This window comes from Chrysochloris asiatica, unplaced genomic scaffold (genome assembly GCF_000296735.1).
Source record: "Chrysochloris asiatica unplaced genomic scaffold, ChrAsi1.0 scaffold00027, whole genome shotgun sequence".
NCBI classification, from domain to species: Eukaryota; Metazoa; Chordata; class Mammalia; order Afrosoricida; family Chrysochloridae; genus Chrysochloris; species Chrysochloris asiatica.
The window spans coordinates 8,476,458-8,492,954 of NW_006408545.1; the positions used below are offsets into that span (position 1 = coordinate 8,476,458).

General features: G+C 38.8%; 1 protein-coding gene across 1 annotated transcript; it reads left to right on the forward strand.

Annotated features, from left to right (window-relative positions):
* Window positions 1-4,327: 4,327 nt before the first annotated feature.
* Window positions 4,328-5,566, forward strand: TSPYL4 (TSPY-like 4). The gene has a single exon (XM_006839912.1). It carries the CDS (start codon window positions 4,337-4,339, stop codon window positions 5,564-5,566), a length of 1,230 nt encoding a protein of 409 aa, XP_006839975.1. The 5' UTR covers window positions 4,328-4,336.
* The last annotated feature ends 10,931 nt before the right edge of the window (window positions 5,567-16,497 follow it).

Consider the following 16,497-nt stretch of genomic DNA (forward strand, 5'->3'; position numbering starts at 1 on the left):
GCGGTAGTGAGGTTGGCCCAGGATCGGACATTGTTTTGTTCTGCTGTGCATGGGGTCGCTATGAGTCGGTTCCGACTCCATGGCACCTGACAACAACAACAACAATGAGGAAGACAGATTCTTTTGGAAATTACACAAATAATTACACTGCTATAAAAAGAACAATATTCAGTAATGATTTCCAAGTTCTGGAAGGATCAGGCAGAGGGCAAAAAAAGTTTCATTTCTGTTTAGAAAAGTACAATCTACTAAATTGTAATGGTATATAGAAACCCTGTGAGTAGGAACCAAATGCGATGGCACTTAACAATAACAGGCAGTTTAAGATAAATGGGAAGGAATTCCTTACACCTAGAAAATAGAATATCAAAGCTTCAGCAATATTCCAAACAACATCAGTTGTTAACTCATCAGTTAATTCACTCCTATGTAGTTAATTGTCTCTCTGCTTGATCTAGGATTAGCAGTTTTACAAACCTATCAGTATCTCCACTTGTTAGCTGCTGATAAGTCAGCCCCTACTTAGTTCTTTCTGAGGCAAAGTGAAACAGAGGTTATAATATTTTCACCTCATAGGGTGGTTGTGAGGGTTAAATGAGGTAACACGTATTTAAGTGTGTGTCTGTTGTATGAAAAATACTAAAATTTTGCTATAATGAATATATAACCATAAACCATGTCACTTGGGGAAAAAAAGCTGCTGCTCAGATGTGTAACAATAGGGGTTATTTAATGAATTTTTCAATATTTACTTTAGTAAAAATCATTTTTATTTGACTGTATAATTTGTGTTTGACTTTATGGTAAACTTCTTGTCTTCTGGCAAATGAAAATTACCTCATAGTGTTTAATAGTATTTTATGTGGATGTTTTTACCAAAAACGATGAATACTGTTGATGTATCTTTCTTTAGTGAGGTTAATTACCATTGCCAGTTGTTGTTGTTGTTGTTAAGTGCTGTTGAGTCAGTTCCAACCCAGTGACCCTGTATAGGGTTACCAAGGAGCAGTTGGTGAGCTTGAACCGCTGACCTTGCAGTTCAAATGGCTTTGCAGTCTGGCACATTAACCCACAGCGCCATACCAGGACTCCCTCATTGCCAGTATAACATGACATATACAAAAATATCCTGTACTCTAATGTGCAAAGCATGTAAAGTATGATTCATAGCTACAATATGAGAGCATTTCAAAAAGTTCATAGAAAAATTCGATTATCTTTTAATTCCATTTTTTTCATAAACTTGTGAAACCTCCTCTCTATATATTTACCCAATTCAAAATCAAACACTAATATAGTCATCATATTCATTGTAAAAGTGTTCAAACTTTTCATTTAAATCAAATCACTACGTTTCTTTAAAGCTTCCTGTGAGATAGTCACTGGGCTATATATTATAGTAGATGCTAAAGATGTCTCTGTGTAGCTTCTTATGTAGCTGGGATGGTCTTGGCCTGAATGAAAAACCCAAGAAAGTTAAAAAGTAGAGGATTTATAAGTGCTAAATTGGAAGGCAAAAGTCATAAAGAGCTACAGAAATTCAGAGGTTTATTAGGATAGGAAAATGGTTAAGGAAAGTTATTCATAGGAGAAGGGAAGAAGCAGTTTGTCAATTAATATTCAAGATGGCTTCAAAAAGTTTGTGGGAAAATTCCTTTATCTTTTAATTCTACTTTCCGCAAACTTTTAGAAGCCTCTCATATGTTAACTTCTCTGTGCCTCCTAGGTTTCTGTTTATGAAATTTAAGGCATTTAAACGGTCTATGAAATCTACATGAGGTGGAATTGAGCTGAGTTTTTAAAAATGGGCAGACTTTCATGGGTAAAAATGATTCAAGTGACATGATTAGCCAAACAAAAACTAAACCAAAGAAAAACAGTCTTGCTGTCTTGTCAAGTCTGTTCCAATTTGTGGCAACTTCATGTGCCTCCCAGCCAAAGCCAGAGACGAGACTATTTCAATTAGTAGAGCTATAAGAAGAACCCTTGTACATCAAGAGGAAAGTTTAGTTAGTTGATGTTGTTGTTGTTAAGTACTGTGGAGTTGGTTCCCACTCAGAGTGACCCTGCACAGGGTTTCCGAGGCTGTAAATCTTTACAGGAGCAGAACGCCTCATCTTTCTCTTGCAGAGACGCTGTTAATTTTGAACTGCTGACCTTGAGGTTGGCAGCCTGACTTGTAATCACTACTCTAAGTAGTCACACATAATTAGATAATTTATAGAAAAACAATTTTTATTTTTTATATGTCAAAATAGGAGCTCTGGTTGCATAGTGGTTGCAAATCCGGCTGCGAACTGCAAGTCAGCCAGTTCGAAACTACCAGCTGTTCCGCAGGAGAAAGATGAGGCTTTCTGCTTCCATAAAGATTTATAGCCTCAGAAACCCTGTACAGGGTTGCTGTGAGTTGGAACCAGCTCCACGGCACATAACTACCACAACCACATGTCAAAATAACTTTTCCTTGAGTCTTTTTCTCAGCAACCTGGCTCCAGAGATAATCCAAGACAACTGATCCTTCAATATAGTCAAGATTCTTTAGAACAATAAACAAAGCATAGTTAAAGAATGCCTCAAAGTCTTGAACTCAATTATAGCACGCTGCTTACTTGCTTACAAGGAAGATAAAGCAATATATTGATTTCACCCCACAAAGACAAGATTTAATAAGGGAAAGAGAACTGAGAAAAGTAACTGTAGTTGGGAAGCATGAATCTTGCTTGCACGTATTTTATAAGATGATATTCGCCTATAGCTAGTGGAGGTCAATTTGTATCGTATGTCCTTGTGGAGGTATAACCAAAGCTCAATTGTCTATGAATTTTCCAGAAAACCTTCGCAAGTTCAGCCATGAAGCTGTGTGACTGAAGTGTTCTCTGTAATGTTGGCCAGTGTTCTTCCATTAACATCTCATCCTTAGATTATTTCTGTACTACTTTTCGTATTAGAAATCTCATTATACCTGTTTTCTCTCTAAATCCATCTCATTGGATCCTCTTCTGAGCCTTTGTTTGAAAGTGCTCAAAATCTGGGGTGCTTCCTAAGTGTTTCTGCTATAACAAATCATAGTCATAGTTGTTTCTCTAATATGAATTTAAGGCAATAAACATAAATGTTGTTGTTGTTGAATGCCGTTGAGCTGGTTTCAACTCGTAGTGTCCCTGTATAGGGTTTCTAAGGAGTGACTGGCGTGTTTGAACCGTCAACCTTGTGGTTCAAACTGACCTTGTGGTCCAGTGCTATCCCAAAGCACCACACCAGGACTCCTTAGTCAAGACTTAAATTTCCCTTCGGTTTTACATTTTTCAAAGGATTAACAACCGTACTTTCACATCCCAACAAACCAAAACAGAGGATAGTGACATCACTATCAAATTAATTCTATGTAGAAACAGGCTTGAATGGATACTAGCTAAACCTTCTTACTTCATATAAGCAAATCTTTTAATACTTTAGGTGGTTGCCAACAGCTGGCTATTCACTGCAGTGAATTACCAGAGAAGCACATTTTGGCAATATTTCTGGCTTTCTGCCAACAAGTATTTTATAGCAGGAATTCCTTTTACATTAAGATTATCATCTAAGTATAAACAATAAATAATATGCCTCATTTTAGAGATTAAAATTCCTTTGAAATATTATAAAGAGAAAGTTTGTATGTTTGTGTATGGGATGAGGAGGGATGTCACTTCTAAGTAAGAAAAATACATTTTGCAACCCACATTAGTTAAAAGAGGAAATATTGTCTAATTGCTTCATAGATATTTAACTTTAAAATTATCTTTTAATTATATCTTCTTAGGATGATAACATTTACCATTTCTGATGTTCTAAATTTTGACTATCAGACTTACCACAGCCAACACTCCTTTTCTTAAAAATCAAGATCTGTACATTTCAATTCTTTGGTAATAGCCATGAATCTATACAAAGAAGGAAAGCATGTGAGTTGCAGATTCCATTTTGCTAATTATAAGCCTTGAGGGTTTCCACTTCATTCTAATCTTACAAGTTTTCATTATCACAGTTCGCACTTTTCTGAGTTTGCTCTACCTCCAATATGTAAATCAAATATTTTTCCCGTTTTGAACAAATTCACATTGTACAATACCAAGACCATATAATACGCTAGGATGACAAGCGCAACAGGGGCGGGGAAGAGGTCAATTCTCGCGCGGTTGTAATATGCAATAGCTTTGACGTCACTTGTTGCCATGGAAACAGCAGCCCAGAAGAAAAGTAGGGTGTTGAGAGGGGCTCAGTGGGGCAGAGCGCAGCTTCCACAGAGGACAAGGACGAGGGACGCTTCTCTCTTGCTCCTCTGACTTCTACCAAAATGAGTGGTCTGGACAGGAACGATAAACTCCCTCTCGCTAATAACCGTGACCTCGCTACTCCAGATCCTACCCCGGGAGACCCAGACCCAAACCAGTACCCGAGGCTCGGAAGGGAAACTGATGTGACACAGGTGATGGCGGACATGGCTGGAGTCACCTTAGAGACCACCGCGAATTCTTTTGACTGTGGCTTCGCACTCCGCTTTCGAGTTCCTATTCATCGTAACCAGGGTCCGACCAAAGCCGTGCAGGAAAAGGCTGCACCTCCGACTGGACGCGCGAAAGCAGCTTCTGCCTCCGTAGCATTTGACCGCAGCATTAAAAATGGTCGTCCTGGTGAAGAGCTGCACAGCTCTGCAGAGGAGAAGGCCCCGGAAGCCTGTGGCGCAGTAGGGTTGGGGTCTCAGATGATGGCTGGGGCGAAGGCCAAGGAAGTGACGACTAAGAAGTGCGCTGTCTTACCGGCCGCGGAAAAGAAGAGAGAAGCCGAGGGGGCGGTGGTAGTGGGAAAGAAGATGTTACAAAAGGAAAGAAAAGCGGTAGGGGAGATGAAAGAAGAAAAAGGGGCCAGAATACCGAAGATCAATAACTGCATGGATTCATTAGAGGCCATTGATGAGGAGCTGTCAAACGTAAATGCCCAGGCTGACCGTGCCTTCCATCAGCTGGAGCGCAAATTTGGCCGTATGCGAAGGCTCCATATGCAGCGCAGGAGTTTCATCATCCAGAATATCCCAGCTTTCTGGGTCACTGCCTTTCGGAACCACTCCCAGCTATCACCGATGATCAGTGGTCAAGATGAAGATATGATGAAGTACATGATCAATTTGGAGGTGGAGGAGCTTAAACACCCCAGAGCTGGCTGCAAATTCAAATTCATCTTTCATTGCAACCCCTACTTCCGAAATGAAGCACTTGTCAAGGAATATGAGCGCAGGTCCTCTGGCCGAATCGTGTGTCTTGCCACTCCAATCCGATGGCACCAGAGCCAAGATCCCCAAACTCACATCCACAAGAATCGGGAGGGAAACACAATCCACAGCTTCTTCAAGTGGTTCTCGGACAACAGTCTCCTAGAATTCGACAAGATTGCTGAGATCATCAAAGGGGAACTGTGGCCCAATCCCTTGCAATACTACCTGATGGGTGAAGGAGCCCGCAGAGGAATGCAAGACCCAGCAAGGCAGCCAGTGGAGAACCCCCTGTCCTTCAGGTTCCAGTCCGGCTAACTTCTACCCTTGTGAGAAGCTACTCAACAGGTTTCCTTACCACGTCCTTTTGGGCCTGTGCCTAGCCAACAGCATGCAATCTTCCATCGGCTTTCTGTTCCTACTGGATTGTCTTTGGTTCTCTTAAATTCTTAAGTTGCAAGATTGTCACCTCTGTGTCTGTACTCTTCTGCTTCCTCTCAGCCTTCCCTGCTTTTCTGCATCATGGTCTGTCACTACTCTGTGCCAAGCAACATGATGCTATAGATAGGCACTGCCTTCCTTTGCCTGGCTTAGATTCATTTTGTGACTGTGGTCCTCTCGTTTTGTTTTTTTGTTTGTTTGTTGTTGTTGTTTTTTAAAATGTGGTTATCTACAAGGAAGCTTGATAGGTCTTTGCAGACAACTAGTTGGACCCATGCCTTATGCTAACTGCTCCTGATACCCTCGCACTCTACCAAAAGCTTTTGCATTCTACCACTGTAAGATATGGCTAATACAGATGACACCAGCCATCAACCCAAACTGGACATTCTAGGCCTCCATCAACTGGATCCCAGCCTATCCAGTCATCAACTGCTGGTTATCTGGACAGCTGCTAGACATGAATGAAGTAAAGGACAAGAAGTGTTCTATGTTATCACGTTGCTTTTCCTGTGCCTCAGTCACCCTGCATGGGGATCAGCTACTGGTGAGTCTGTGAAGTCCTGTGGTATGGCCCACCCCTATTTACTCTTACCCCTTGGATGCCTCCTGAGTACTGTCTGTTGACTCAGGCTTCCCAGACAGCACACAAGAAAAAATCCTGTCCTCAACCCCCAAGTATCCTTCCTACCTCCTCAACCTCAAATGATTATCCATTAACCAACTCTGCCTTCAGGCAGGTTAGGCAGTTAAATGTGCCAATGCCCAGAGTAAAGAGGGGATAGGGTCCCTTCCAACAGTCAGCTTTTCTGAACCCCAGCCAAGGAATAACACATAATCTTGGTAACTTTGTTAGGTGCCTCCCCTCCCCTACCTTGTCTCCCTTCCTGCACTGACTGAATATGACAAGTGTGTTAGTATGGCAAGAGTGCCACTGACAAAGAGACTTCTCGCTCTCTAAAGCAGCTGCAGGTCAGACACAGAAAACAAAACTGGCAGGCAATACAGGCCTTTTGTTATTTTGTTTAATTGTGTGGAAACTAAGAGTTCATCTCTCTTACTGCCCTCTCATGCCTCTATCCCACTTCCTTTAGCAAGATAGATCTATACTTTCAAAGGGTAATTGCTAAGTTATGAACAGTGTTCTTTTTAAGCTAATTTTGACAACCCCTCACTTTTTCCTTATCCCATATGCCAAAACCTGCTCGGGTGTGTTCGTGAGCTTTAGTTTGAGAAATGGGGAAAGAAAATAACAGAGCAGGTTGTGATTTCAAGCAAGTAAAACTAGCTTCAGAATTCCATTTTTCAAAAGGTGGACATTCTCTTTTGGGCCTTGGACTACTAAGAGGTATAACCCTTCCTTGTTTTATAGCCTGAAGTACCCAGGCCACATTGTGGGTACTTAAGGCTATGAAACAAGCCCCTCAGCAGAACTGTTCCTGGAAAGCCTGTAGGGTCAGTGGGGAAGGGGAGGCCCTGGGTATGTTACCAGGCAGGGATGCATGGAGAATCCATAGGGAATGCAAAGAGGTTAGGGTTTGAATAGGGTACTTGGAAGAGGGGTTTCTTCCAATATCCCCTAACTCTTTTAATTCACTAGTAGATTTTTGTAAATAAAAATACAAGTTTTGATGTTTTCTTTCTGTTGTTCTAGGAATTCCTTTTTATATGTGGTGGATTAGTGTAATACATGCGCCTTATGTCACATATGTTTTTGAGTAAAAGCCTATTAATTCCTTTCTCCATTTCTGCATACTGGGGAAATTGACGTTTACAGACCTGCTGTTTGCTTGTAATTGAGAATGTTTGCAAAAAATAACAGTTTTGTTTTCCCTGCAGTATGAAGACTTACGTGACTATTCACTTAAATATCTGCTTGTTCTAGTCTCTGTTTATCTGTAGATCTAATCATAGAAATATAATTCAAATAATGTGATTATTATAGTGTCTGAAGATTTTGGAAATTGTTGCTATATCTTGAATGTAATCACAAAAAGAAAATCATAATTGTTGTCTTACTTGATGATTTCTTGCTCTGGTAATAATAATGTTGTACTTGATGTTTTATGTTTCTAACCAATATAAGGACTTGTAGAATTGCTGTCAAACTACTTGAGAACTGTTAGTGTTTTTTGTCTTCTCCTATGTACTTGAAGGAAAAATAAAGTTTGTCACACTGTTACAGTTATTTTTCATCAAAAATAAAAGTAAAAATGAAAGTCTGTCTGCATTGTCTCAGGGGGGAAATCATTACAGTTAACAATTGACCACAGTAAGCATTATCTTCAAAGTTTAAAAAAAAAGAAGAAAGATAATAATCCCCAAATCTTCTAGGAATATTTTTGCTTAAAAATGTGGTAAGTCCAACTCAGCTGTATGAACATAATTTTGTGGGTTTTGAGTGGTAATTGAAGCATCATATGTTGTTTTTGTCAGTGGACAACTGCTCTTACTATTTCATCTCCTGTTTATGAATTTACATTAACTGTGACCCCAACGATCTCATTTTCTTCTTAATTAGTGTAAAATGAATTTTGAGAAGAATGGATCCTTGCCATTGTATCTGTGAATGTTTCTTACTGTTTTCCCTACCATAATGTGGTGCTTCAAAGGAAAAAGCAACTAAAAATTTATGGTCTAAATATAATGTCTAGAGATATACTATTACTTAAGTTGCCAATGACAGTTTTGCTTTTCAGTAGCTGTTGTTACATGAAGGCTTGGGGATAAACACTTCAGCATCTGCATTCCCTGTAGTAGGGAGGCCAATAGATGCTGCAAAATCTATAAAAATCATCAAGTAGTTTTAGCCATCTCAACAAAAATTTGACATAAAAGGCCCCAAACTTATAATTAGAGTCTTAAGCATGAAGCTAAGGCGCTCTGGGAGTGTAATGGTTATGAATCGGGCTGCGAACCACAAGGTCAGCAGTTCTAAACTACCGGCTGCTCGGTGGGAGAAAGATGAGGCTTTCTGCTCCCATTAAGATTTACAGCCTCAGAAACCCTGTTCAAGGTTGCTATGGGTCTGAACGGACTTGAAGGCATTTAACAACAACAACAATCATGAAGTTAACAATTGAATAGATGTGCTTACTCAGTGCAATTCTTATTTGCAAGTTTTACTTGTTGAGGTGTAATTTTTCTAGGCTAGAAGAGCTTTAAATATTTAGAGAACTAGTTTCTTTTTTTTTGCAAGCTGTACACACTTCTTAATCCTTAATTTTTCTCCCTGTGTTCATTCTGCCTTTTCAGTTAAGTGTTTGTTTTCTATAGTGTTAATCTTCAAGCATTATCCTTTTTCTATCCTTGTTCTTGACCAGAAAATGGCATTTTTGTTGTACTTGTTTTTTTCCCCAATTTTATTCTAACCTATATTTATTGTTCCAACAGGCTGGTGCCATTTTCATTTGTTAACAGAGGAACATGGTTTCTGTTCTGCTTAGCCTAATAAAGTGACTCATTAAATTGGACTCAGGTACTCTACTCAAAGCCTCCACACACCCCTCCCCCTCCCCCCACTTTCTTAATCCCCGTTTTCTTAATCATTTTTATACAGCCTTCCAAACTAGTTAGAGGCCCACTTATCCTTTCATCAGCAAAGCAATAGTATCATTTTGGTCTATCTAGGTCAGGGATGGGAAACCTTATTTTTGCCAAGGGCCATTTAGATATTGTGAACATCATTTGCAGGCTATACAGAATTATCAGCTTAAAAATTAGCCTGCTATATTTGGTCAAATGTTTAAATTAACTCACTCCTAATGTGATGGCTAGAACTGCGGTTGCCTTGGCAGAGTTAGACTAAATGATTTCGGGGGTGGGCCTTATAACTGCGTGTCAAACATCCCCACCCCTGGGCTAGGCCCTATTGCCCTGAGTGGTGGTGGTAATTGTATGCCTTCGTGTTGCGTTTCCAAAGGTATACATCTTTACAAAAGCAAAAAGTCTCATCTTTCCCTTGAGAAGCAGCTGGTGGATTCAGATTGCTAACCTTGTGGTTAGCAGCTCTACCCATAACCCACTGCCACCAGAGCTCCTTTGAGTAGTAGTGGCATATTTCATAATTTCTCTGATCTGCACTTAAAATAATTTTCTTAGGTTTCCTTTTCTATGTCTGGACATTCAATTCAGATCAGACACCCACAGAAACTTCTCTGACCTTCCTTACAGGCCTCGTGTAGCAGCTTTATCTCCAGTTGACTCAAGCAAGCTTAAAAGAAATTTTATCTTTTTAAACAATAAAACATTTACCTCTTTTCTGAATCATTATGATCTTGCCCCATAGAGTCACATTTCAAGGCTTGGATATCTGATTTTGTTTCAGGTAAACATTCCTGGCTTCACAATCTCAACAGGTTAGGTACTTCCATATGTGCTCTCATTTTACCTTTGTAAATGAATTTTCCTATCTTTATTTACTATCGTTATTTAAATAGCTGAAACAATAAAGGCTCAGAAAGTTGAATTACCCAAGATGGAAGTCACACAAACTTCAAGTTTTCTGATTTCAAGCAGAAGTGTCTTCCATTTTGTCACAACCATCTGTACTAAATTTGGCTTAAAAACATAACAACAACTCTATTTGCACATGGGTGTTCAGGCCCTGTGGATCAAAATGGTCCAATCTGCCACCCATTGTGGGAATGGTGCAGGACTGGGCAGGGTTTTGATTCATTGTGCATGCTGAAAACAACATTCATGTCTTGGAAGTCTCTGGATGGTGGAAACAAAGGGCTCAGCTGCTAACTAAACGATTGAGTGGAGGTTTGAGTCTACCCAGAGAGATGCTTCAGAAGAAAGGCACGGCAGTCTATTTTCAAAAAAATTGCCACTGAAAACACTGGGGAGCATACCTCTACGTCACCACAGATGAGGTAGCTATTAGTCGACGTTCATATGATGGCAACTACTTTTAATTTCTGACCTCAGTTGAGGGTTAATTGAAATTCATTCTTAAGTAGTCTTTTAGTACTTGTTATAACTTTATTTTAATTCATACAAGATACTATAGACTTATCAAAACACCCCTGATTTTACAAATATAGTGGTGATGTTTGCTGCATTTATGACTGGAGTTACCAGTTGATTCCCTTCATCCAAAACTGTAAACATACTAAAAGGATTTTAAGTATTATTTGATACTTACAGAATTTGCTAAGAACTATAAAGAACTGTTGGAATCTCTAATAACTTTAGAGAATGAATGTAAATATTAATTGATTCAATTTGTTAGCTGCTTTTATTTGTTGATTTATTCCTTTTCTTTACTAAACTTTGTTAACATTTGACCTTTACTAGGAAAAGATAAGGGTTAAAATATTAAAGTAAAACAAAGTGTGTTTTTGTTTTTAATTTAAAAGGTCTCGGGACAGGTGCATGATGCAAGAAGTTTATGTGCTGTCACAGTTGTCAATCTAAGTAATGAGCCACCGTCTCAGTATGCCCACATACTTCCAACTTGCAGGAAGTTCACTCAATTGTCAGTTTTAGCTGCTCTTTCTCCATTTTGGACACATCTGCAGCAGTGAAAGAAATTTGGTAAGTATTCAAGATAAATGTTTGAACATGAGTACAAGAAAGAGTGTTGTTAAGTACTGTCGAGTCTGTTCTGACTCATAGCAACCCTGTATAGGATTTCCAAAGAGTGGCTAGTGAGTTTGACTTGCAGTTCAAATGACTTTGCAGTCCAGTGCTTTCCTACAGTGCCACAAAGATTAGGCCTGTTTATTGATGATTTCAGCATGTGTGGCCTCCAAAAAAGCATTAAACCCTTTAGGTTCTTGGACATTTATTTTACATTTCCAGGAAAGTTTTATGATCCACTTTTAATCCTTTACACGTCCTAGTATGGTATTATTATTACATTGGAATGTGATTTAAATGGAAGCGTTGCCCCAATCTGCTTCCACGTTTAAAGACTTTAAATGTCAAACACAACTGTAGGATTCAGACAAGCCTAAGCTTAAATACACACCAAAACCAAACCCACTGCCCTTGAGTTGATTCTGACTCATACTGACCCTGTACAGTGTTTCTGAGACTAAATGTTTATAGGAGTAGAAAGCCTCGTCTTTTTCCTATGGAGTGCTTGGTGCATTTGTACTGCTGACCTGTGGTTACACAGAAACTTTGAGCCAACGGTATTTTACCTCTTGGAACGTCAGTTTCCTATTCCACATCTTATATGGTTGCTGTAGGGAGTGAGTGAGGTAAATAAATGGTGATGAGTCGGCACTCACTAGCATTATTTCTGAGGGTGGTTCTAGAGACCAACAAGAAGAACTAACCACTTTGAATTCACCCTGTGGAACCAGACCATGCTGGGTGAGCTGCTCTACACACTAATAACCCTGATAGAAGTAGTCCAGTATCTCCTGGTCTTGTACTAATCCAAAAGCCAACTCTTTGGCAGCCTTCTGCCCATGTGCCTGGGAAGTATAAAGGGATGTTTCTACACACTTTTTAAAGCTCTATAACTTTAACATGCACCAGAGTTATAGCCACAAAGACATTCCATTTTACTCTGGTTTAATAGTTATAATTATATAGATTTAGTTGGTTTTCATTTAAGCCACTTATCTAAATGTATAGATGTATACATGCATTATACATATATGTTTATATACACACATTTACAGGTATTGTTAGATATGAATTATATTGAAATGATACTGATTTCATCCTAGAGTTTAGCAGATTAGATGTTGATTGTAGATTGTAGTTCATGGGTCACCTGAAGTTTCTGCTGCCTCAATTTTCCAGATACCAAAGTCTGGCAAATGATTTGAGCACTGTGACATACAAATCTTTCCTTGCTGATGTGCTCAATAATGGTGAAAATTTCAGGCCCCTTCCATTTATTTTTAAAGACCTTTTTGATTATGAATATTTCTCAGTAAAATATTTGAAAGGATTTGGAAAAGTCTGTTGTATAAACTAAGAAGGTATGGCTACACAGTCTTTCTGAAGAAATCAGGCTTGTGACAGACTGTTGGGCCTAAGCAACAACCATAGCAGAAATCCTGTCAGTTTGGACTGAAAGGAACAGAAAGCAGATGCTTTCCAGTAGATTCTGGCTCATGGACCCCATGTGTATCAAGGTACGACTGTACACCACAGGGTTTGCAATGAATGATTCTTATTAATTGGATTGCCAGGTCTTTCTTCCAACGTCCCTCTGGATGGACTCGAACATCTAGCCCTTTGGTTAATTTACAAATTTGTTGTGAAGTACTGTTGAGTCAGTTCCGACCCATAGTGACCCTGTATAGGGTTTCCAAGGAACAGCTGGTGAGCTTGAACCGTCGACCTTGCAGTTCAAACAGCTTTGCAGTTTGATGCATTAACCCACAGTGCCACAAAAGGACTCCATTTTGGTTAATAGCTGAGTGCAATTAACCGTGTGGACCACCAAGGCACTTCATAAGACCTTTTACACTATGTATATTGAGCAATACCCTTCTTTTCATGGTAGACTGAAAATAGTTTTACATGAAATTCTTTATAGTAAAGGGAAAAAATGTTCTGAAAGGCATGCAATGATGAAACCAACTTTTTAAAAATCTATTTTATAAAACATGTTAAAAGGTAGTACGTGCAATAGAAAAGAAAAGAAAGGTAAGAGGATTTCTTTATTCATTTTAAAAACAGGAATAATAATGTATACTTCATACAGTGGTTGTGAAGATGAGGTAAACTGACTTATATGAAGCACCTGGAGTAGTGTCTGGCACACAGTAAGTACTGAGAAGTCTTACTGCTATCTCCTCACCTTACAGATGAAGAAACTACCGTGTGGAGGAATGATGACTAGACCAGGCCAAGAATGCTCACTCCTTATCTCCTCACTCCTAAAAGGATTTCAATTTAGGGCTGGAAACTAAGGTAAGATAATAGCACTATAATTCATGTCTGAACTTGGATTCCTAGGACTGAACGTGGCACATAGCATCAACCATAAACAAGAAATAATTATGGCATGTAGAAGAATTTTTATCTGGCATCCTTGAAGGCCTGGATAAGTTAACACTGTGTTGTTGCTGGTAAGTGCCACTGAGTCAGTTCTGATTCATAGCAACCCTGCATAGAGTTTCCAAAGAGCAACTGCTAGGTTTGAACTGCTGACCTTGTAGTTAGCAGTCCAGTGCTTATCCTACAGCGCCACCCCAAGACTCAATGTTAACAATACACATCCTGAATGGAGCCCCAGACAACTTTCTGTGGTATCTTTATATAATGCCCAAATTAAGTGCTGTTTACTGTTCTCCACTTACTTCACTGATAGTCTAGTCATGCATAAAGAAAAGAAGGGAGAAGTTAAAATGCATTTTGAACTTAATTTTATCAAGTCTATTATTATTACTATCTTGTGTTGTTGTTAAGTGCTATCAAGTCAGAGTCAACTCATAGTGACCCTGTAAAGGGTTTCTGAGGAGCTGCTGTTTGAATTGTTGGCCTTAGGGTTTGCAATCCAGTGCTTACTCTGCAGTCACACCAGGGTATATAATCTTCTTAAAATTCACTGATTACACTATTTTAGGAAAAATAATACAATCCTGTATTAATTTCTAAAATTCAAGTCAGCCAGTTTTAAGTTAGGGCACTCTTAAGGGTTGGATGGAATTAATTAAATAGAAGAAAATGTCCTATTAAAACATATTATGAAAATAATTTTGTATACCAAAGTTGTGTAAGATGTTCAAATCATCCCTCAACCCCTCTAACCTAGTAACGAATCTATGGTTGGGTTACACGATACTGTATAAAAGAAAAACCAGTGTGAGGCCAAAGCAAAAACTTATGTAGTAAAATTAAGAAGCAACTGGGGGTTGCATACAGGGATGGAGGACTAATTTTTTTAATAAGCAAAGCAAACTAAAATTCTTTTGAAAACTAATTTGCTTCTGGATATAACTATGCTTTGGAGTCCTGGAGTAGTGCTATAAGGTAAGCACTGGACTGTGGTTCAAATATATCAGCTCTTCCTCAGAAAACTCATACAGGGTAGTTCTGAGTCAGAACCAACTCAAAAAAAAAACAACAACAAAGCACTATCTTTTTAATTTCTTACTATGAAAGCACATGGACAAAGGAAAACAAAACAGTGACATTTTCGTTCAGTATAATAATTATGAAAGGATCTCTAGTAGTGTAGTGGTTACGAATTGGACTGCTAACCTCAAGGTTGGCAGTTCAAAACTACTAGCTGTTCCCTGGGAGAAAGGTGAGGCTTTCTGCTCCCGTAAAGATTTGCAACCTTGGAAACCCTGTGCAGGGTCACTATGATTTGGAACCGACTCCACGGTACTTAACAACAACAATATAATTATGAAATAACTGAGAAGAAAACTATAGTCAGAGGTATGGTTGCCAGTTATGAACAAACATATGAAGCGTGTCATAGAGAATAGAGAATAGAACTTGTGAATAAAAAGTTTTGTGTGCCTGACCACTGACTTAAGCCCATAGTGACCACTGCCTCCTCCAGCCCGGACAGTTCCCACTCATAGCAACCTTGTATAGGGTTTCCAAGGAGTGGTTGGTGAGCTTGAACCACCGACCTTGAGGTTCAAACAGCCTTTCAGTCCAGTGTTTATCCTACAGTGCCACACCAGGACACATAAGACTCTTAGTCATGTTTTAAAATATGTGTCTATATAATCTCTTAAATTAATAGAACATTTGCATACTTCAGAAGTCCAATTTTTAAACCCTATATACTATTCATTCATATTTTCTGCAACAGTGAATGATTATTTTATGTTACAAAAGTAAATATAAATACATATTCTTTTCCTCCAATTTTGCTTGCACATTTATTGAGGTGTAACTGATATACAATAAATTTCACACCTTCAAAGTATGCAATTTGATGAGTTTGGTGTATGTATATACACCCAAATGCTAAAAAAATAAGGGACCCCCCTCATTCAAAATACTAGCATATTTTGCACACTGTCTGAAACTTGCTTTGTTTTTCAATCTTTAGAGAGAACATTGTGATCATTTTTATTTATTTGTATACATTTTATTCTATTGTATAGATATTTATTTAATAGTCCTCTATTGATAGTCCTGGTGTGGTGCTGTAGGATAAGCATTGGACTGCTAAGTGAAAGGTTGGCTGTTCAAATGCACCAGCAACTCATTGGAAATTGCATACAGGGTTGCTGTGAGTTGGAACTGACTCAATGGCACTTAACAACAATAACAATTGATAGACATGTGTGTTATTGCCACTTTTTTGATACAATGACAAAATATTACAGCCATGAGAGAGCACAGCCTGGTGGATCCCACTTGAATCTCAGCTAGAAACATAATGCTGTCTTTGTCTTTCTTTTCTTCTTTCTTTACTTCTGTTACCCTCCACAAACTGTTTTAAGCATCAGGAATACAGTAGTGAACTAGATGATCCAAACCCCTACCTTCATGATGCCTACAATTCTGGAAAGGCAGATAATATAAAAATAAAAACACACATAGTTCATTTATATAACATGTTGTTGTTAAGTGCCGTCGAGTCAGTTCTGAACCATAGCGACCCTCTATAGGGTTTCCGAGGAGCAACTGGTGAGCTTGAACCACTGACCTGTAGGTTCAAACCAACTTTGCAGTCCAGCATGTTAACCTAAGCCCCACACCAGGACTCCATATCTATCTATCTATCTATCTATCTATCTATCTATCTATCTATCTATCTATATACAGCATTGAGAAGTATGAGTATTCCAGAACACTTAATTGTACTTCTGAGAAATCTGTACCTGGACCAAGAAGCAGTTGTTCGAACAGAACATGGGAAC

Coding starts and splice junctions, on each gene's coding strand:
- TSPYL4 (XM_006839912.1), top strand. CDS start 4,337: ATGAGTGGTCTGGACAGGAACGATAAACTCCCTCTCGCTAATAACCGT.